The sequence below is a fragment of the Nyctereutes procyonoides genome, unplaced genomic scaffold (genome assembly GCF_905146905.1).
Source record: "Nyctereutes procyonoides isolate TBG_1078 unplaced genomic scaffold, NYPRO_anot_genome, whole genome shotgun sequence".
In the NCBI taxonomy this organism is placed as follows: Eukaryota; Metazoa; Chordata; class Mammalia; order Carnivora; family Canidae; genus Nyctereutes; species Nyctereutes procyonoides.
In genome coordinates, this window is record NW_026575139.1 from 43,317,168 (window position 1) to 43,340,175 (window position 23,008).

Here is a 23,008-nt window from a genome sequence, read left to right on the forward strand (position 1 = left end):
AGGATCACACCCTGGGCTGTAGGTGGCACTAAACCACTGAGCCACCCGGGCTGCCCAATATTTTGAGATATTAACTTAGAGTCCCCCCACCCCAGATATTAACCTAGAGTTTACCCACCCTTCTAGTCTGTCCTCCCCACATCCACCCATTGCTCTTCTGGGGTCCCTACAGAGAGAACCTTTTTATTCACTGTCTCAGCCAAGAGCCTACCTAGGAAGCCCTTGATCTCTGCTCACTCAGCCTAGTGTGATAGAGTAGAGACAGCTTCACAATGTTTCTTCTTGCCTAGAGTGCCTGAAAGAGCTCCAAGGAGTTTTCCATAGGCCACCGTGGTGCTCCAGCTGAACAATGGTCAACACGCAGCTGAGAAAGGGCTAGCAAGACTGAAGAAAACTTGATGTTGGAACGAGAAAGACACAACAGTGACCCACTGATGGATCATCAAAGATCAGACAAGAATGCTGACACTCTTGGCAGGTGCCAGGATGGATAAATGATGACAACATAAAAAAGATGCTCCTGACTCCCCCTCCAGTCTGACTCATTGGCACAGGTGAGCACCCCAAAACTCAGACCCTAAGATTAATTTTCAACCACCTGGAAGAATAGAGAAAAAGAGAGTATGTTTTTTAAGTAACTACATATGTAGCCTGCTTCCACATCAGTTAATAAAACAAGTTGCAATTTAACCAAATGGAAAACCTTTTTTAAGTTAAGTTTTTACTTTTAAATCTGGTATAGTTAACATACTGTGTGATATTAGTTTCAGGCATACAATGTAGTGATCCAACAATTCTCTACATTATTTAGTGCTCATCATGATCAGTGTACTGATAGAAAAACATTTTTAGGAAACAAGAAGATAGGGCACAAAGTGGACATGGACAGAAGCAAATGGAGAGCCTCTGCCTCATGGCATGTGAGTCACATGGCACTTGTACTTGAATGACATGTGTAAGGATCCTCTCCCTGGAACTTCAGTGCTAGGAACTCTTGCAAAGGGATTGCTACTCACACTCATACTCCAGAGGCTTCTCATAGTGTGAATCAATACATGAAGTTGGTTAGGATTACATTTCAGTTAGCAGGAGTTATATGACATTTCTTCCAGACCCAGAGTTCTGCAAATTCCTTTCCAAGAACACTGAAGCCTGTACACTGTAAAGGAAAGAAAAGGGTCAGGGTTGGGAGAACAATATAAAACACAAAAATGAGACTGGACAAGAATGAAAAAATGAGAGCAGTATAGAGAAAAGAGATAATACATAAGATCATATAAGCAGTCTCTAAACCACAGCCAATATTGTCCCCACTCCCAGGATACCCCCACTATCTCAATAGTTTTACTTTGCTCTAGGTTTGCACGACATATCAATTCAATTGCTCACATCTTTGTTGGTGCCAATAATGACAGGCCAGATGCTCCCATTTGGCAAAAAGGCCAGAAGTCTTATGTTGTCACAGATGCTGAATTTAGGAGTAGAAAAAATTCTTAAGATGTCATAACTAGAAATCATTTTAGCTCATTTTCCTCACATTACAAATGAAAAAAAGTCAGACCCTGTGTAGATAAATTGTTGCCAGAGGTCAAATGACTAGTTGGTGACAGGCCTGAGTTTAGAATCCAAGTATCCAGGCAGCCTGGGTGGCTCAGCAGTTTAGCTCCACCTTCAGCCCAGGTTGTGATCCTGGAGACCCTGGATGAGTCCTACTTCTCCCTCTGCCTGTGTCTCTGCCTCTCTCTCTCTCTCTCTCTTTCTCTCTCTCTCATGAATAAATAAAATATTTTTTAACGATTTTTTTAAATTTTTATTTTATGATAGTCACAGAGAGAGAGAGAGAGAGGCAGAGACACAGGCAGAGGGAGAAGCAGGCTCCATGCACCGGGAGCCCGATATGAGATTCGATCCCAGGTCTCCAGGATTGCGCCCTGGGCCAAAGGCAGGCGCCAAACCGCTGTGCCACCCAGGGATCCCAATAAATAAAATCTTAAAAAAAAAAAAAAAGAATCCAAGTATCCTAATTTCCTATCCCATACTTACCCTACTCCTTCACATGATCTATTCACTAGATCTTGAAAAACACCTGCTTTCCCTGGTTTCTGTCATTAGTACCAACTTTTTTTCCTTCCATTTCTATGAAGGATGCAGTTAAGGATGGCTGAGATCAACAAGACCCACTGCACCCACCTACAAAAAGAAAGAAGAGACACCTGGGGGCTCAGTCAGTTAAGCATCTGCCTTTTGATTTGGGCTCAGGTCATGATCTCAGGGTTGTGGGATCAAGTCCCACATTGGGCTCCACACCAGCAGGGGGTCTGCTTACAAGTCTCTCTCTCTCTCTCCCTCTCCCTCTCCCACCTGTGCTCTCTCTCTCAAGTAAATAAATAAATCTGAGAGAGAGAGAGAGAGAGAGAGAGAGAGAGAGAAAGTTATGATAGCCCAGAGACTCTATTTTTCCATCCCTAGAGCTCTACCTGGGAAAGTTCTGAAAAATGCTTGTAATAGTAATACCTAATTTAAAAAAAAATTCATTAGCTCTATGGTTACTACATTAGACCATAGTCAGCTGATGGTCTGGATGACACCAGACCTCAGTTGGGGAAAGGGTAAACCATCATTGCATCACCATATCTTTGGTGAGCTCTAAAGGACAGGCTTAACACACAAGAAGTAAACAGAAGAAATCTGGGCAGGAAAAATGGGGTTTTGCTCAATGTTACTGCCAATTAAACATAATTGTTGTTGAGTTATTTCTTTAAAGGAAGGAAACAATGTTTATATTCTTTGGGGTACCTTCTAAGAAGGTTGCAATATTTTTTTAAATATGTATCAGAAAATTATTTGCCCTTGAAGTAAAGCCAAACTTAAGGAAGCCTCATTACCACAGGCTATTTGTGCAATTAAGGAGGACCATTAAAAATAAATGGCCCAGTCATTTTAAGGAGGCTGAGAAATTGTTCATGTGTCATGGACATTGAGAAGAAAAAAACCCAACAACAGCACTTTCTGAAAATGGAAATCCCCTGATTCTTGACGCTGATGCTTCCCAATTTTTGCCGAAAGACAAAAATTTCTTTAAAAGGACACCTCTGTTCAATTTGAAAAATGAGTTCTGGGCTGTTCCTACGTGATGTCAATTTATACAGAGTCTCGTGGTACATTAGCATCACTTATCAGGCAGCGAGGTCTTCTGTGAGACAGTATAATGGATGGAGGAAGTCAGTGCATTATGCGGGCCTTTCTCATGGGTTTTTCCAAAGCTAGATATCTAACAACATGCCTGTATAGACTATTTCTGGAACTGTTCCCTCACCTTTACCATAATGGTAGGCACTATGATCTTTAATCTGTCCTATACCCAATTGACTAATTAATCTTCCCTTTTAAAAAAGAGAGGAGGCTGAGAAGATGTTATTCTCCTGCTGGAAATCTGTCCATGTCTTCCTATCGTGTACAGAATAAATTTTAGCCTCATGACCATGTCATTCAGGGTCCTCTGTGATCTGCACAAATTTTGCTTGGCACAAAGTGGCATGGAATTATTGCTTTATATTGTTGTTGTTAATGTGCCAGATGGATCTTTTATTCTATTCTTTTAATTGTTTTTTAAACTTTCAATTCCATATTTGGCAATTTTCTACTTATAACTTCTGATGGAGGTTTATTAGTTTTTCTAGTACATGACTAGGAACTCTCTACCAATTAAGGTTTGTAATCTTATATCAGGAATGCTTTATGACGTCTTTTCCAGAGTTGTTGATATTAACTCTTGGGTGAACAGCCTAATTGTTAAGGCCAGAGTTTATCTTCTATGCAATTCATGTCTAGAATCTCTTTCTAGAGTTTTCTGGTTCCAGATATTTCATATATTGACATTGACCAGTCTTAAGACTTCTGACCTTTTGTGCCTTTATCAATTTGATAAACTATTGAGAATTATTGGGTTAATTTTTTTAAACTGTCTCTTTTGGGGCAGCCCCAGTGGCCCAGTGGTTTAGCGCTGCCTTCAGCCCAGGGTGTGATCCTGGAGACCTGGGATCGAGTCCCAAGTCAGGCTTCCAGCACGAAGCCGGCTTCTTCCTCTGCCTGTGTCTCTGCCTCTCTCTCTCTCTCATGAATAAATAAATAAAAATCTTTTTTAAAGAAAATTAATTTTCTTTTTCCTTCTGGATGGCAGAACTTCCTTTGTGCCCAGGGTGTCCTAGACCCAGGCCTTTAGATTTTTGAAACCCGGTTGGGTAGAAGTGAGGAAGTTGTCCTTTAAGAGTTGCAGATTCTTTTGCACCCAGAATTGGAGACTTCTTTCTTCACCTTTGGAAGAGACTAGTAATTGTTCTCGGGAAAATCTATTAAGGTGCTTGATCTTGTTAGTATGTTACCTTGACCACAGATGCTGGATGATGACATGCTATTCTGTACTGGTTGACCCCAAGCTTTATCTCTGAGGCTTTTGTGGTTTTATTTTGGGAATGGTGGAAGGACAGGAAGAAGAGGAAGAGGAGTTGAGAGTCATCTTTGGGGAGTAAAAACAGAAGGAAAAGCTTGAAGGGGAAGCTTTATGACTCTGGGCAGAACAATGGTGCTCTAGGTTCCAGGGGAAAGGTGTGGCTCAGAACTGGAAAAGGGTCTGATCCTGCCTCCTCCCAACTCAGCCTGGCACTGCTCAGCAGCCACCCAGACAGTGGAGGCTTTGGGCGAGCCAGAAGACCACCACCATTAGTGAGACAATAGCAAGGTTCCTCCAAGCCATTTGGAAATGAGGAAGGGTGCATGGGTGGACACAATGTTGCCAGAGCAGGAGAGAAGGGGAACAGATGGATGATTATTGTAGTAGACAGAACACACTGTTTCCGGATATAAGACATCCTTTGGGGAACAACAAGAAATACTTGGAAAGATTTGACTAGCAATCAACTCAGTGGGGACTCTAGTCACACACATTTTAAGGATAAATGTATGAAGACAATGCTCCTATTTCATTATATAACTCAAGAAAGTGCCTCAAATTATGGGTGTATGTGAGACCTGTTAGAAAGAAAGACCCACCATGGCAGGCCTATTGAGGAACTATTTTAAAGCAGATTGAGCTTTGCAATGCCTTTCTCATCAAAATTTGAACAGTGACTTATGGAGGATAAGCCCCTGGTGGGCCCATGTGAGAATGATGATAATACTACAGGTCATGGAATGAAACAAATACCTACAAGTGCCCTGGTTCAGCAGTATAGACTGAATGGCAATTATGTGCAAGGCCCTGTGCCAGATGAAGTAGGAGCTATCAAAGTGCTTACATTGGGCTGATTTAAGCAAGATCATATTCCCCCCATCATTCTAGGGACTTATACTTGCTATTCAAGTACAATGGATTGTGATCCTCTCCAAGAAGCTCCCATAAAATAACTTTTTTTTCCCAAAATACATCAGACATCTGCAGTATCTACATAATTAGGCTTTATATTATTTGCCTTTTCCCCCAATAATCTGTATGTGCTTATCTCTCCTACTCTACTCTCTGTCTTCTCTGTCTTCTATCTAGTCATCTGTCTGGTTCTCTGTCTTCTATCTAGTTCTTCAGATCTTGGGTCAGGGAGTACATGATTCTTTCTGCCTAGAATATTGATCTGCAGCCTGCCTCCACTCACTCTCCTTTTCAGCTGTCTTTTATTTACCTTCAGATCCTGGTTTAGGCCTCTCCCTCTTTTTATTTTTTTAAAGATTTTGTTTATTTATTTGAGAGAGAGCACAAGGCAGGGTGGGAGGCAAAGGGAGAGGGAGAAGTAGACTCCCTGCTGAGCAGGAAGCCAAACGTGAGGCTCCATCCCAAGACCCTGAGATCGTGACCTGAGCCGAAGATAGATGTTGTAACCAACTAGGCATCTTTTTTTCAGGGAGGCTTCTGTGAGTGTCATCATCCTTGCCCTCATGGTTGGGTTGGGCAACTCTCTGAGTGCTGCAACAGCACCCTTTAAGGTTTTTCTCAAGACTCCTTTCACCTTTACATCTGCCTATTTAATTGTCCATTTTCCTACTGGACTATGGGTTCTGTCCTTAATACAGTGCTTGGCTCATACTTAGTAGGCAGGCAATATTTAAGTGTTCATTTCAGTTGATCTTTTGTCGGTTTCCCCTCACAACTGATACCCCTTGAAAGAGAGGTCATGCCAATTGTCCTTTATATTACAGGTAGCAAAATATGATTTATAGGGGCTGAAAGAGGCCACTGAAAATAAAATTCCATTTGTATCCTTTTCTTCCCTAAGAATTACAATAATGAGTTCCATGTTTCACCTCTGACTCAGACTACTAAGTGTTCAAATCAACTCCAAGAAAGTTTCACTTAACATTAAAATTTATTTAGCACTAATAGGGTTCTTGTAGTTTTCCTGATCTGTGAAGGAGATCAGAAATTTCATACATACCGAAGAACCTCAGAGGTCCTTGGACTTCTCAAAAAAAGGTTTCAAAGTACATGGAAGAGTACTTGAGTTTTCATTTTTTGCCCTACAAGCTGTGCTGGCTGTTAATAAGAAGGCCATCAGTGTTAAGAAGGGGAGAAGGGCAGAGTTGCAAAAGGATTTTGTGTTACCTAAAATTTAGGTCTATGACCTCTCCAAGGAGTTGCACAAATGTAGAGGAGTCAAAACAACAACAACAAAAAAGATTTGAGAACACCTCTAGAGAAGAGAATACAAGTAATTACAGGCCATATAAGGACTGAGAAGTCGAGTTCCCTTCCCTGACCTCCGTGTGGGTTGGCCAAGAGTTCTGAGAACAAGTTTAAGAAACAAGAATCACAGCGCTAATTGAAATGTAAAAAAATAAGGTACTTTATTATTTTTAAAAAATACTTATTTAGGGATCCCTGGGTGGCGCAGCGGTTTGGCGCCTGCCTTTGGCCCAGGGCGCGATCCTGGGGACCCGGGATCGAGTCCCACGTCGGGCTCCTGGTGCATGGAGCCTGCTTCTCCCTCTGCCTGTGTCTCTGCCTCTCTCTCTCTCTCTATCATAAATAAATAAAAATTAAAAAAAAAATACTTATTTATTCATGAGAGACAGAGAGAGAGAGAGAGAGGCAGAACACTGGCAGAGGGAGAAACAGGCTCCATGCAGGAAGCCCGAGTGGACCCCATCCTGGGACTCCAGGATCACACCCTGGACCAAAGGCAGCGCTAAACTGCTGAGCCACCTGGGCTGCCCCAAAATAAGGTACTTTATATGCTGAATACCATTAATTCTACTTCATAAAACTTATAGATTAAAAGAAACCGGGGTGGTGGGGAGGAACAAAAGAAACCTTTAGAAATACCAGAAGACGTTCTGTTGCATAATGCGTTTGCTGCCAGGTGACAACCGTGGGAGGTTCCACAAGGGCTTTCGTATGCATTATCCTATTTTTTCTTAAGTAATCCTTACCACAACAAAGTGAGGCAACTATTGTCATTATTCCCATGTAAATGATGATGAATTTGAGCTAAAAGCTGGCATTGCTACTAGTCTTTGACGGGAGTGAGAGCTGGACCTAGGCCCGTTTGCAACCTATGTGTGATTTCTATGACACCTGTAGATAGTGATTTTATTCAAATTAGTGAGTCAACAGGATTGATGTGGTCATACAAGGAGAAGGCTACCTGGAAAAGAGGAACCTCAAGGCAGGTGGTAGTGGTTAACACTATATTATTCTCCTTTTTACCCTACTTTTTAAAAAAGTTGTTTAATGATACAAGTAACATACAAATGTATGCTCATCATATAAAGTTCAAATAATACAAAACTTAAAGTCTAACTTCATTTCCTTACCACCTCCCAGGATTAGTCATATGGGTAATTTGTAGCTTATTCTTTCAGATTTTTACCAATGATTTACATATATGTGTGAGCATATATGTATACATATACACATATGTATATTATATATGTATAGTGTGGATTTGGGTTTAAGATTTTTTTTTTTTTGAAAGAGAATGTGAATGAGAGCAATCCGCTGGGAGTGGGCAGAGGGAGAAGGAGAGATTCTTCAGCAGTCTCCCTGCTGAGTGAGAAGCCCAGTGGTGCTAGATCCCATGACCCTGTGATCATGACCTGGGACGAAATCAAGAGTCAGATGCTCAACCAGCTGAGCTGCCCAGGCACCCTTGGATTTGTGTTTTTAATGTAAAAAATAGGATCAAACCACAGAGCACCTGGGTGGCTCAGTTGGGTAAACATCTGCTTTTGGCTCAGGCAGATATTCTGGGATGGAGTCTGGGCTGAGGCTCCCCCTCTGCAGCGAACCTACTTCTTATCTTTGTCCCTCTCCCCCTTACCCCCAACACATGTTCTCTCGTGCTCACTGTGCTCTCTCTCATAAATAAATTTTTTTAATTATTTTTTAAAGATTTTATTTATTTATTCATAGACACACAGAGAAAGAGGCAGAGACACAGGCAGAGGGAGAAGCATGCTCCATGCCATGAAGGGAGCCCGACGTGGGACTCGATCCCAGGTCTCCAGGATCACACCCTGGGCTGCAGGCGGCACCAAACCGCTGCGCCACCGGGGCTGCCCTCTCACAAATAAATTAAAAAAAAACACATTTTTTTTTTTAAAGTCAGACTACTTAATAACATGATTTGGCAATTTTTCTCTGCCAGTACATCCTTTTTAACTGCTCTTTGCGTAGTACCCCATAGTCATAGATACACAATAGTTTATTCAGACATGCTGCAATTTTCATCCCAATGCCAAGATGTTGCTAACTATGGGTTGATTTTTTTTTTGTTTCTTGTTTTGTTTTCAAAATAGAGATAATCCACTTTGAATTATATTTCTAGTATTATGTGTCTGTCAGAAAGGATTTAGGAAAGATTCTCTCTCCTGTTGCCCCCCAAAAAATGTTCTGTAGGAAATGTGTGACTCACCTATGAAATTTCAGAATGGCATTTGCATAATAAAGTTTTACAATAGTATATTTATCATCTAAAAGTCTAAAGATGAAAATAAGTAATTCCCTTTGCTGAGACACTTGGGTGGCTCAGAGGTTGAGTGTCTGCCTTTCGCTCAGGGAGTGAGAGTGGGGTCCTGAGGTTGAGTCCCACGTCAGGCTCCCTGCAAGGAGCCTGCTTCTCCCTCTGCCTATGTCTCTGCCTCTCTCTGTGTCTCTCATGAATAAATAAATAAAATCTTTAAAAAAAAAAGAAAGAAAAAATTCCCTTTGTTGAATAATGCTTTATTTCCTTTTTACAGATGAAAAACAAATATCAATAACCAACTGTTTCATTTTATTCAGATTACAGACCACATACCAAATCTGCTGGAAAATGAGGAGCCAAACTGTGGCCCATCTTTATTTTGCAAATATATGAGATTTAACCCAGTATGTTTTCTTACCTGATTTTTTATTTATCTAATCTCACATTTCCCCTTTCTCCTAATTCCTCACTTATATTAATTGTTTTGAACATATTTCTAGAAATCAATTCAAATTCCTTTTTGAATAGTTGAGAGATGAATAGATAGTTGGATGGATGAATGGCTGGAAATAGTTGAATGAATCAAAAGGCAACTTTTCCTGAGCTACCTGTCAAATATTATTTTTATTATTTTTATAATGAATTATTGCATTTACTATAGTAAACATACCATAGAATATCCTTTGTACCATATCATTTTCTGAATTTGGAATGTTGAATTCCTGCATCTATATTTATGATCTTTGCATTTCCATTTTAATTTAAATATATAAAAGTTGTCCAGTTGTCCAGTAAAGGGGTGCCTGAGTAGCTCAGTTGCTTAAGTATCTCCCTTGCCGTTTGCTCAGGTCATGATCCTGGGTTCCTAGGATTGAGCCTGGTATTGGGCTCCCTGCTCAGCCAATGCAGAGATCAATCCCAGGACTCTATGATCATGATCTGAGCCAAAAGCAGATGATAAACTGAGCCACCGAGGTGCACCATAAAAACACACTGTCTTAAGCAGCAGTTGCAAAAACAATGAATTGATTCTGCCACTCAGTCTTATAAAATTCAGCGAGTTATCCAGAGTTGCACTAATAGAAATCCCTACTAAAACATAGCTTCTTTTTTCTTTCCTTTTTCACTTATTTGAAAATCAGAATAAGCTACACATATACAATATGCAACATCTAAGTCTTAGCAAAACTTATGATGATCAATTATTGTTAAAGGTAAATGATATGAATTATGTACTATATATGTACTGGATATGAATTATATACTACATAATTTGTGAATAAATAAATATGGACTGGTGTGAGAAAGGAAAAAATGCTGGAGCACAAAAAGTCATCAAATGTATCTATAGTGGATGTATAATGTGGACCTCACAATAGCTTATGATTATAGTCTAACTCACTTTTTTATAATGAAAGGACAGGGATATAGCCAAATTTTCTCTTTCAGATATAAACAAGCTAATGAGGATTTTGTAGTTGCCTCCATAAAGAATGCATCAATATTATATTGATCTGCAGTCTGTTTCATTTGAATATATACCTTCAATACCATTGACCTTTATTTCCAGAAGGAATAAAAAAAAAAAATTACGCGGTTTTGGTGAGTACAATCTTGAGGGCAGACCTCTTACAAATCTTTAAGTAAATGCAGTTGATAATTCTACACCTTAAGCGTGACTTCAATTAACATAGAAACAAAAACCATAAGCAAAATAGCAGTAGACAATAAATATTTATTGAATGAATAAATAGATGAATGACTTTATTCATTATGTATTCCTATGATATTTCTGCTCACATAGCTACATTTTTATTGTAATTTGGCTTCCTATATTGATCTGTCTTTAGGGAAAGAATGACTCCCGCAGTCATTCTGGTATTATGATTATATTCCTCATAGGAACTAAGGAGTGGCATTCTGGTTTTATTTAAAGATACCTCTAGACTGTGAATGCTTCACTGTAGGGTCTAGCTAGTGCCTGGAACTTAGCAAACATCTAATATGTGTTCAACGAATGTTCCCTGTTTTAGTCTAGGTTATCATTCCTTTCAATCTATGCACCCAAAAAAAAGACACTCTGCCATGGTCTGAATGTTTGTGTACCCTCCAGAATTCATATATTGAAATCCTCATCCCCAAGGTGATGGGATTAGGAGGTGGGCCTTAAAAAGAGGCCTCACAGAACTCCCTAGCCCCTTCTGACATATGAAGACCCAAAGAAAAAAAATGACTATGAGCCAGAAAGATGTCACCAAACACCAAATCTGCCAGCACCATGATCTTGTACTTCCCAGACTCTAGAACTGTGAGAAGTAAATGTTTGTTGTTTATAAGCTATCCAGGTTACGGTATTTTGTTATAGTAGCATGAACAGACTAAGATATTCTCATTTTAAGAAACTGGAGGGGATCCCTGGGTGGCTCAGTGATTTTGTGCCTGCCTTTGGCCCAGGGTGCGATCCTGGAGTCCCGAGATCGAGTCCCACGTCGGGCTCCCTGCATGGAGCCTGCTTCTCCCTCTGCCTGTGTCTCTGCCTCTCTCTCTCTCTCTCTCTCTCTCTCTATGTCTATCATAAATAAAAATAAATCTTAAAAAAAAAAAGAAACTGGATAGTGATCCTAAAAATAAAAAGTCCAATAAAAATTTAAATGTCGTGGATGGTTTATCAAACAGGAGATAGAACAAACAGAGATATGGCTAGATGACCACCCTCCTTCTCCATTCTAAATCTTCCATCAATATACTTTGGAAAAAGCCATTTCAAGTATGGGTGTGGGATTTTGGTTCAGAATAAATTGCATGGCATAAGGCTACCCCTAATATTTTTATACGTGAAAATGGATTAAAATGAACAACAGGGAGACCTTAAAAAGAGAAGGAAAAAAAAAAAAGAGAGAGAAGGAAAGGGAGAGGTGGCATAAGATTGCACCGTGTAACTTTTGAGCAATGGGGAGGAAAAGATGGTCATGTTTAATAAGGCAAGGAGGATGGCAGGATATGCAGATGAAGTGCTTCAGTTTTTAATAGTACAAACCACCTGGCTTTGTCTCTTTTTCTTTCTCACACCAACCAGAACTTCCTCAGGCTTGGTTGGACGTCCACCTGGTTATTACAGCAGCCCAAATCCACAAATACCAGAAGTCTGAATCAATCATACTTATTTGGCTTAAGGGGAGGAGGCTTGGTCTTGCATACAAGACCGATTAAAATATAATGCTTTACATACAACCATTAATGTTCAGATACTGCTGTGTCAGTTGCATACAATAATGAGGTAGAGTGAGGAGGAGCTACCCGATACCTATGACAAGTTGGGACTGAAATAGAGGAAACCTTCCCCCTCTTATCAGGATATTATGACCTAAAAAGATGCTCTAAAAAGCAAAAGTAGGAGAGCAGTAGCAGGAAAAATCAGATAAAGGATGATTTTTTTTTTAAAGCAGAGAAGAAAGTTGGGAAGAGCAGCTTCATGGCCTTTGTCTTGACATGGTTCAGGAAGAACAAGGAAATAAACACATAACAGTCGCATGAAGTTAGACATTATATTTTCAGGTATCTTTTACTCACTGGCAGCCAGGGGCCAGCTACATGGGTCTGTCCTAGTTCCAGCTCACTTCCAAGAGGTAGAGGCAATCTCAACTCCCATAGGTACTGAATGACATCTCCCCTTACCAAGATCTAAACCAAAATAGTGAAATCAGAAGAGAATGTGGGATTCTCTTCTCCTGTCAACTAGATTGTGTGTGTGTGTGTGTGTGTGTGTGTGTGTGTGTGTTTCCCATCGTCTTTGGGGGTCAAGAGCTTCTTCAAGAAAGATCATGCTACCTAAATGAATGTGGCCTTATCCAATCGACCACAACAAGATAACCCTTTTAGTAAAACCTAATAGGCACAACATTTAAACGATAGAAACATTCATTTCATACAGGGTAGAGAGTAATCTTTTTTTTTTTTAAAGGATAATATTCATTAATGAGAATGGTACTTTCCTAACAGGTTAACATTTGGCTAAAATAATCAGATCAGATGCTATACAGGTAGGCTATGTCAAGAAACCCGAAGAAATAGAGATATTTTAAATGTTATATCACTTATTTTGAATCCTCTTTATAGTATTTATTGCACTCTACTATAATGTATTTGTGTACTTGTATGTATCCCTCATTAGATCATAAGGTTCCTTCCTTAAGGAAGGAACTAAGTCTCTCCCATTCCCTTTTGTATTGACACCTAGCACAGAGGTGCCTGGCACATATATCAAAGCGCTACAGAATAAATGCTTTCATAGGTAGTAAATAGAGCAAAGTTCATAACCAAAGTTCATATTCTGCATGGTGTCATAGAAAGACTGGAGAAGAAATTTAAAAGCAAGTATTCAGAAAGCAGTATTAATAAAGATGAGGGCTCTGAGATGTGCTGTGTCCAATTTGGCATGTTGTTCACTACATAAAATCATCACTTGGGCAAGGGCACAAATTGGAGCAAAAATCCAGCCCATGCTCTGCTTTCTAACAGTTCAACACTGTTTCATATCTTGCATTGCACACAGGAAGCAATGCCCTTTCTTTCAAATTCATATAGCACAAGCTAGAGACAGCCATGCTTTAAATTATGACTTAATCTCTAACTGGTTAGTTCACCTGGCAAGAAATACTGCCCCACTGATCTGATTCCTCCACAAAGGGAGGAAAAGAAACAGTGTAGACTATCTGATCATGAATTGAGAACACTGAGGTTGGAGATTGTTTTTCCCTGGATTCTCAACATAGGGTGTTGTGCTTATAAAACTTTCTTGTGTGTGTGATATAAAAGAGCTACACAGTGGAGGCTCAGCATTCAATCTGATCCCAGACAATGAGCTACAGACTCAGAGATGCATAAAGAACAGGAAGAACCGGGGAAGGTCATAGAATTCCATTGCTGCAAGACATTTGAGAGATCATCTGGTCAAATAACAACTTCATTTTACAGATGAGGAAACCAAAAAGATCAAGGAGATGAAGTGACTCGCCTGTGGTTAGTAAAACTAAGCCTAGGACCTAGTGTTTTTCGGCCTTCAGTGTAATAATGTATCACAACTGGCTGCGCTTGCCACGATTATAATCAACATTGATTGTGCACCCACTGTGTGAGACAGGTTGAGACATAAGGACTCGGTCTCCATCAAGGGCCTTACAATGAGGCTGGGAAAACAGGATATATGTATCAAAAGATAAACAATAATAGCAGGTGGCCTATGAAGAAAGGTTTAGACTTCGGTTTCTGCGAGGGAATGGTAATGTCACTATTAGGGATCGCAGGCATGCGGTGCAATGCCTTTGTGTGACAGGCCGACAGTTCTGGAGGGACCAGAGCTAAGTGACTGAGAAAGTCCAGATGAGGACCTAAGGTCAACAAAAGCAAGGTCAGGAGAACCCAACTTCCAGGGGGTCCCTCTCATGCAGCTTCAGCCCCCGGGCTCATGAGCCAGAACACAAGAATGGGTGGGATAGAGCCTCTCCTCGCCTGGGCTCTGACCCCTAGGGCTGAGGCAGGTGTGCAGGGAGAGCAGAGCGGAGGCGGAAAACGACTGAGAACTCGGAAGGGTGCCAGCGCCCTGAGCTGACCCACCACTGGGGGCCGAGCAGAGAAAGGAGCGTCTCGCGGGAGGCCCGGCGGGGCAGGGGCTTCCGGGGCGGCGCGCGCGGCCGGCGGGGGCGGGGCCAGGGCCAGGCCCCGCCCCCGCCGGGCTGCGCGACAATGGGGCGGGCGGCGGAACGCGGCTGCGGCTGCGGCTGCCGCGGGCCTCGGGTGGGCGGAGCCACCGCCTCTGCCGCCTCTGCCGCGGCTGCCGCCGCAGCCCCGGTTGGGATTTGAAAGATTAAAAACTACCGGTGGCGTTGAATGTGTGGCGGAAGCGCTGGGGGCCGCGGCTCGGCGCGGGGCCGGGCAGCCGGCGGCGTCTCCACACCATGAATTACCCGGGCCGCGGCTCCCCGCGGAGCCCGGAGCATAACGGCCGGGGCGGCGGCAGCGCAGCCTGGGAGCTGGGCTCGGATGCGGAGCCGGCGTGCGGCGGCGGCGGCGGCGGCGGCGGCGGGGGCGGCGTCTGCTGCTTCGACCACCTGCCCGGCGGGGCCCCGGGCGACGGCGAGGTGCCCCTGGCCCTGCTGCGCGGGGACCCCGGGCTGCACCTGGCGCCGGGCGCGGAGGACCGCGACCACCACCTGGCGCTGGACTCCTGCCTCAGTGACGAGAACTATGACTTCAGCTCCGCGGAGTCGGGCTCCTCGCTGCGCTACTACAGCGAGGGCGAGAGCGGCGGCGGCGGCAGCTCCTCGTCGCTGCACCCGCCGCCGCAGCCGCCCCTAGTCCCGTCGGGCGCGGGGAGCGGCGGGGCGGCGGGAGGGGGGCTTGGGGAGAGGAAGCGCACCCGCCCCGGCGGGGTGGCCGCCAGGCACCGCTACGAGGTGGTGACGGAGCTGGGCCCCGAGGAGGTCCGCTGGTTCTACAAGGAAGACAAGAAGACCTGGAAGCCCTTCATCGGCTACGACTCGCTCCGCATCGAGCTCGCCTTCCGGACGCTGCTGAAGGTCACCGGTGGCCGGCCCCGGGCCGAGGCCCCGGACGGCGACCGAGTGTGCGGCCCGGCCTCCAGCTCGGGGGAGGACGACGACGACGACGACGACGGGGACGGGGACCGCGTCTGCGGCTTCTGCCCGCGCGCCGCGGGGCACGAGCCCGAGATGGAGGAGCTGGTGAACATCGAGCGGGTGTGTGTGCGGGGCGGCCTCTACGAGGTGGATGTGACCCAAGGAGAGTGCTACCCGGTGTACTGGAACCGTGAGTAGCCGGCCGGGGGATGGAGCGGGACGGGCTGCTGCGGGCCGACGAGCGCCCGGGTGGGCTCGGGACGTGACCGCCGCGGAGAGGCAGGCGCGCGAGGCCTGGCGTTCGGTAGGAGCAGGGTGGAGAGGAGACCCGCCGAGCCGGCAGGTGAAGGGTTAAAGAGCAGGTGGCCGAAGGCAAGCTGCCCGGGGTTCCGAAGGAGAAGACTGTGCGAGGGGAGCGCTGCCCTGGGGTGAGCTGGGTGCTGCTGCCATCCCCTGGAGGTGATCCAGGAGCGGTGATGCCCAGCCCGAAGGTTTAATTTCGCCATCCCACCTGAGCTTTGTCCGCCCGGGGATCTGATTCGGTCTCGTTTACCCTGATCTCTGCCTATGATTTAAAGAGCAGCCCGCCCTGTGGAGTGGGAGCGTTTTGAGATGATCTGCTCGAGCATCAACAGTTCAGCCATGAACTCGGGAAAGGAAAGGAGACCGGTTGCTTCCACCGGGTGCACTCGGGAGACGTGGGGTCACTGCTGCTGGCGAATGGGTCCGCTCACTGTCTGTGGATTACTCGTTTTTGTCTCTTCTTACGTTCTCGTTTACGTATTCTCAGTTTGCTTCTTAGCCTTGAAAACTTACAAGGCCTGTGCCTCGTTTCCTCATCTATAAAATAGGGATAATTGTATCTACTTGCGGGGTTGTCGGGGAGATTTTTTTTTTTTTAATTTATGATAGTCACACAGAGAGAGAGAGAGAGAGAGGCAGAGACACAGGCAGAGGGAGAAGCAGGCTCCATGCACCGGGAGCCCGACGTGGGATTCGATCCCGGGTCTCCAGGATCGCGCCCCGGGCCAAAGGCAGGCGCCAAACCGCTGCGCCACCCAGGGATCCCTGTCTGGGAGATTAAATGAAATAATGTACCTAACCTGCTTGCAACTGTTTTTTGGCACACGTGTGATTTATCTATGTTAACAGTGGGTTCTTATTAGATAGCAGCACAATTAAGTTTGTAATTAGATTAAAAGTAAATGTTACATATGTGATATATACTATTCTACTGTAACAGAAACTATTGGCTACCAGTAATTTGTAATATATAGTTTTAGTTCTTATGGGCCTAGTGCCCTAAGTCTGTCTTCTTTGGTTGTCACTGGCCTTCGGATACATTTTACAATATTCGGTCTTGTATTAATATATATTCATGACTTAGCTTCCTTTCTATATGTTTGGCAATCTATGGACAGAGTCCACCTTTATCTTCATACTCTCATTGGGCCTAGTGCAGTAGATATTTAATAAATAGGTATTGAATTGCATGAGTGATTCTGATAATGTTAAAACCTATGTTAAGCATGAGTCACTAAGATAGCAATTACAGTGTGTATCAAATCACCAAATAAGCATAGCAGAAAATTTAATTTCTTATTACACTTAAGGATGACATTGAAGGCATTCATTAACATTTACACAAGACCAGATTCATATGGGATTTGTCACATAACTCCTTTTGATTAAAAGCTCACAAAGGATAGGGTATACTTATATTCATTCATTCATTCATTCATTCATTCATTCAGCTCTTTCACATTTTTGCCACGGGTTTGTATGTGCCTAATATAGTAGTCTCATGAAGGCATCAGGAAAGGTGGAAAGACAGTCATTATCCTTCAGGAGCTTCCCACTTAGTCTCTTCTTCAAATGTCCTAGACATCACTATAGATTTTTTTTTCCTTTGAATATAAGGCAAGGAATATAGAAAAACAAGGACTTAGTAGAGCGAGAAAGTTAGATAAAATGCAGGGCATCCTTGGAGAAGAGTCTGGAGATCAAAGGATGAATCCTATCTTTAAATCAACTAAAGTATATTCACCTAGAATATTGTGTACTCTTTCAGTTTATGGTAAGATTGTTAATGCATATTGCTTTACTGTTTATAAAGTGATTTTTCACATTATTTCATAGTGATACCAAATTAATGGTAACCTTCTGTTTTATGAAGAAACAGCCTCAGTAAAATTAATGAGCTTGTCCAAGGTTACTTAGCTAGAAAGTGGTGAAACATTTTAGAAGCTAGTCAGGGAATGTGTGTGGTATCCAGAGAGCATCTGACCCACTACCCGAGGGTGAGGGTATCAGGAAAGCTTCCCAGATAATGTAAGACTGAACCCTAAAGGATGAAATAAATCAAGCAAAAAAAAAACAAAGGGGGGGGGGGCGATGCTGGGAAAGGCCTCTAGCCAGATGGGGTAACATATACAAAGACACAGAGGCATGAAACTGCATGGCATTTTGAGGAAATTAAGGTTGCACCTGTAGGGGCCAAGACACATACAGCAGGCTTGGGATCTGACCACCACAGAGACAGAGGTTTCTGGTCAAGGACAGGAGGAGATTGTGAAGGGTACCTGCCCTTAAATGGTGCATTTGGGAGAGTAGTTAGAAAAGGAACAAGAGTAGATCTGCAGTGCTAAGGACTTTGGACTATATCCTGTGAGTTATAGAAACCAAGCAATTGAAGGTTCTCTTTTGCTTAGGTGATTAATGACAATACAAAGGTTGCATTGGAGAATTGGGGTATATCATGAGAATAGTAGCATCATAAATCAAGAGAAAAACCGGGAGAGCCTACAGATGTTAACCTGAAAGGAAATGTGGACTTAGCCTTCTCAAATCTTTTTAAAAGCAGATAGCTTATAAACCAATTATAACTTATAAATTAGTTTTTGTTAATTAGCATGACAGCAACACCTATTTTCACTCCATTTTAGCATTTTCTAAATAGTTTTCTACAATATACAATCCTGTGGGTGTCCCAGGCCTTCATATGAAGTACAGTGAAAACACAATGGTGCTTTTTTTGTCCCTAACTTGCCACTTCTCACAAAATCCCATATCACTCTGCTCTAATTGCTTCTTCAAGTCTTTCCATGTTATAAATTTTCACACCTTCTCAAAAGGGTTCAGTCTCACTATGGTCTCTTAAGCTTTTGCAGCTTTTGACTTCCTTCTCATTTTACCTTTTTTTTTTTTTTTTTTTTTTAACTCTTCTGGAAACATTCTGAATAGTGGCAATGAAAGTTAAAAAAAAAAATTCAAAAAGTTCCTATGACATGGTGGTTGAGGCTTTTGGGACCTAATTGACCCTCTGCACCTGGGTGTCAAGGCCAATAAGTTAGCTGTGCCTAGTCTAAAGGAAAGATGTAATATATATTTGCTCTTCCTTTTGAACTCTTACTAGCAGATAAAATTAGAAGCAGTTTGGGGTACATGAGTCAGAAGGGGAATAGAATTTGTCTTCTATAGACAGGAAGCTCATATTGTATATGTAAAAAGTATTAATTATAGGAAATTTATCTTCATTTTATTGTCTGTTTAGATTTTTTTTTTTTTAAGATTTTATTTATTTATTCATGAGAGACAGAGAGAGGCAGAATAGAGGGAGAAGGAGGCTCCATGCAGGGAGCCCAATCAGGATTCATACCCTGAGCCAAAGGCAAACGCTCAACTACTGAGCCACCCAGGCGTCCCTGCTTAGATATTTTTCTTATTGCATGTAAACATTTTAGATAAAAATTGATTCTTGCTGAGTAATGGCTAAGGCTTGCTCCCCCTCTTCTTCCTAAGATACTTGTAGAAACCAAACAGTTGAAGATTCTCTTTTGCTTGAGTGACCATACAAAGGTTGCATTGGAGAATTGCTTGTATACATCTCATAGGCTTGTTTTGAGAATTATTATATATAAACATGCCTGGAACAGTGGTTGGCACAAAGTACAAGGTGTTAACTGTATCTATGTAGATCTCAGAAAACAATAATCCTTAATTGTAGAAACTCATATGAAAGTTAAGGCTGGCCAGTGCAGAACTGTGAAGTACCCAGGGTTTGTTGTCATCATCACCATAGATGAAAGAATGTTTCTAAAGAATATTAGCAAGCATTTAATAATAGTGGTAGAAAGGCATATGGAACATTACACAGATACTTGACGAATCGTCTCATAGCAATTCTTATGGCAGTGATGTGTGCGTTATACACTAGGGAGTATATAATTTTCATTTATTGACTAAAGTTATTTGACCAAATATTTATATGAATGTGCAATTTCTTCCCCTTCTCCATTTTCCCATATACTTGCGGTCTACTTCCATTATTATTCTAAATCATTTTCAAACACTTTATAAATTAACCAGTCTTCATGATATATTGAAGAAAAAATAATATTCCCACCAAAATGAGGTAGGAAAATAAGGGCTTTTTCTGCAAGTACCCAAATTATATGTTGTTTATTATTATTAGTTTTAAAGATTTTATTTATTCATGAGAGACAGAAAAAGGGAGAAGCAGGCGCCCCATGGAGCTCGGAGCCTGATGTGGGGATCGATCCCAGGACCCTGGGCTCACGACCAGAGCTGAAGGCAGATGCTTAACAGAGGCACCCAGGCTCCTCTAACTGGTGTTTTTTTAACTTGGCATAACCATAACCATCTCTTTGGCCTTTTTCATTTAAGGGTTAATAACCTTAATAATTAAGAATCCTTTATGCGACATCATGGGAATCATGGGAAAGTAATGGAGTCCAAGCTGGGAGAAGTCACTCTTTCTTGATCAGTTGCTGCCTCCAGTAAAGCAGAACTATAGGGAACGGAGACCAGAGATTGACATGCCTGATTCTGAAAAAGTGTTAAGTCTTTTCTGTCTCTTCTTAACTGCATTGTCTCCCTCTAGCCCGGACTGGAAAGCATCCTTGGGCTGCATTGGGACCCTGGCTGCTCAGGTTTGCAGAATCCTGGTTGAAGTCTTGGGAGAACGCTGTTTAAATCAAGCCTACTTTAGATTGCATTTTTCAGTGACCTACTGAAAGAGCACAAAGATATGAATGACAGTGATGTGTGTGCAGGGCAGGACTTGGCACAGTCTGATCAAGGCATTCAGGACTTTTCTTCTCCTTTACGTGAGACCATTACTTTAAACCTGATTTCATATCAGTTATTGATCCACCTTGCTTGTATATAGCTCAAATGTAATAATGCATGCTGTACAAGTACTTTATATAAATGTTCAGAGTAACTGGTATATCTTTCTTTATTCCATCTGTCACCTGCTTTTTTTCCTCTACTCTTTTTTTCATAAAAGAGTCTTTTTGTACTGTTCTTCCAAATCCTATTTCCTGGGTCTTTTATCTCCACATCACACCCTGTAGTTTCTGCTTTGTTAAGATCTCTGATGTCTGGAATCCTGGGGGTGATCGTTTTCAGATCCACAGAGGAAAAAGCTGGATGTGCTGCTGGTCATGGAATCCTCTGAAATTATGGACACTAAGTGAGGAGAATAGGCGGATTGAAAGGAGAGAGGGAAATGGGGAATGCACTCACAGGAAACGTAGGATAATTATTGGCAGAAATAGTGGGGAGGTAGACAGTTCTAGAATCCCTGGTTGATGGGCAATTTAAGTCCTTTGTGTTTTCATGAGTGTGATAAAATTTAAACCGTATGTGTTATCAGGAAAAAATTCAACACCGATAAAGGCCTAGATACCAGCTTTTTTTTGCCACAGTACATTTCTAAAAGCTTAGTTAAAAAGTATAACAAGGGAAAACATTTTTTAGATCAGTAGATATAACTTAGAGTTCCACTTTTTTGAATCTGCTTTGGTCAAGGGAAATTATGTCCACAAAAAGATGCTGAATCACTAACAAATGAGTGGATTAATGGGATAAAAAGCATAATATAGATACCTTTTGGTACCTCTGGATTAGGAGACAGATATAATTTAAGACGGTGAAAAGATGAGGGGACAAAAGAAGTTCAGGATTGTGGGAACTGCTATCCATGATTTATTGTCAAGATTGCCTGTGCCAGAGATCAAAAGAAAAAGGGTAGAAGTATTGATATGGTCATGTAAAATTAATTCTGTTTTATGTGCTAACTTTGCCAGATTGCTATATAAAGAATAAATTATATACTCATTAGTATTTGTTCTGATGTGTTATTACATTAAGCTATATCTAGATAATCTTTGTAATCATCACACTTGTATATTTAAGTAAAATCTGTTGAGTGACTTTTGGGGCCAGGCCAGCCTTTAGAAATTACATTGTTATTGGTACTTCTGTACCCCAAGACCTCAGGTATCTGGAAATCTTAGCCATTCAGACAGAATTTACATTTCTCTATCTTTTCCAAATTAGTTGAGAGTTAAGCTTTTATTTAAGGGTAATTTTAACTGTGAATGGAAATCTCTATATTATTACTATTTCTCCTTTTGACTACTTCTCAGTGAACCATCATTGTAGAAGTGGATGCAGGATAGTCCTTGAGACTCATGACATGGAACAACTGGATTAACTGTGCCAAAACAAATCTTCTAGATCATAAGCCATAGAATGTGCTGTTCACTAACTTTACGTGATGCACAGGGAGCTTAGTTAGAATTACTTCCAAGCCTTCATGTACATAGAGTTAAATGTAGTTCCACCTTTGTTTTACTAATTATTACAAATGATCAACTTTCGGTTGTGTTTTATTGACTGAATTCATTTTTTTCTTTTTTTCATTTTTTTCTTTTCATTCTATAGAACTGCTTCTAGATAGGCCTAGGGTATCCCCTACCACCTGATTCACCCACCTAGACCTTCAGTAAAGCTTGCACTTTAACATCTGGTATGTTAAGTACCCTCAAGTTTGTTTATGCTTTAGAAAACAAAATCTTTGCTGTGAATCAAAAGACAGTCATTGGAAAGAGAGAGTCTACTTGAAAGAAATTGTTGAGGACCACTCAAACGGAAGAAAGCACAGTATGGCTGCTCAAGCACTTTTAATGGCACTCATTGTACCATACCGGCTGTTTGCTGCTGAAATGAACCCTTACTGTATGGTTAGCACTAAATGAGGCAGGTATACATGTCTGTAAGGTTTATCAACAGATGCTTGCCTTTGCTTGACATTTTCATTATTTAGCTCACCACTCTTACTCTTCTTGTTTAAGATTAGCACCACTACTTGTGCTTCTGTTCTTTTTCGCTAGAAAAAATTGGGACCTTATATTTTAGAATATTCTTTTTGGATATAGTTTATTGTTATTTTTAACCTGTTTACTATTTAACCTGTTATTTTGTGTAAACCACATTATATATTACACTTTTTTTTTTTTTTTTTGGTGGGCAAGAAAGGTGTTACTGTATTTCACATAGAACGAATGTTCCTAATCCTGGAATACTGGGCTGAATTGTTTGGAATTCTGATTG

At 41.9% G+C, this 23,008-nt stretch overlaps 1 protein-coding gene across 2 annotated transcripts in view; it reads left to right on the top strand.

Annotated features, from left to right (window-relative positions):
• Positions 1–14,745: 14,745 nt before the first annotated feature.
• Positions 14,746–23,008, top strand: part of DDHD1 (DDHD domain containing 1) — a 108,588-nt gene continuing 100,325 nt past the window's right edge. The window contains exon 1 of one of the 2 annotated variants that reach the window (XM_055304210.1): positions 14,746–15,776. In XM_055304210.1, the coding sequence (XP_055160185.1) occupies positions 14,906–15,776 (871 nt within the window). In that variant the 5' untranslated portion in view covers positions 14,746–14,905. The remainder of the gene's footprint in view (positions 15,777–23,008) is intronic. The other variant, XM_055304211.1, reaches the window with a different exon arrangement.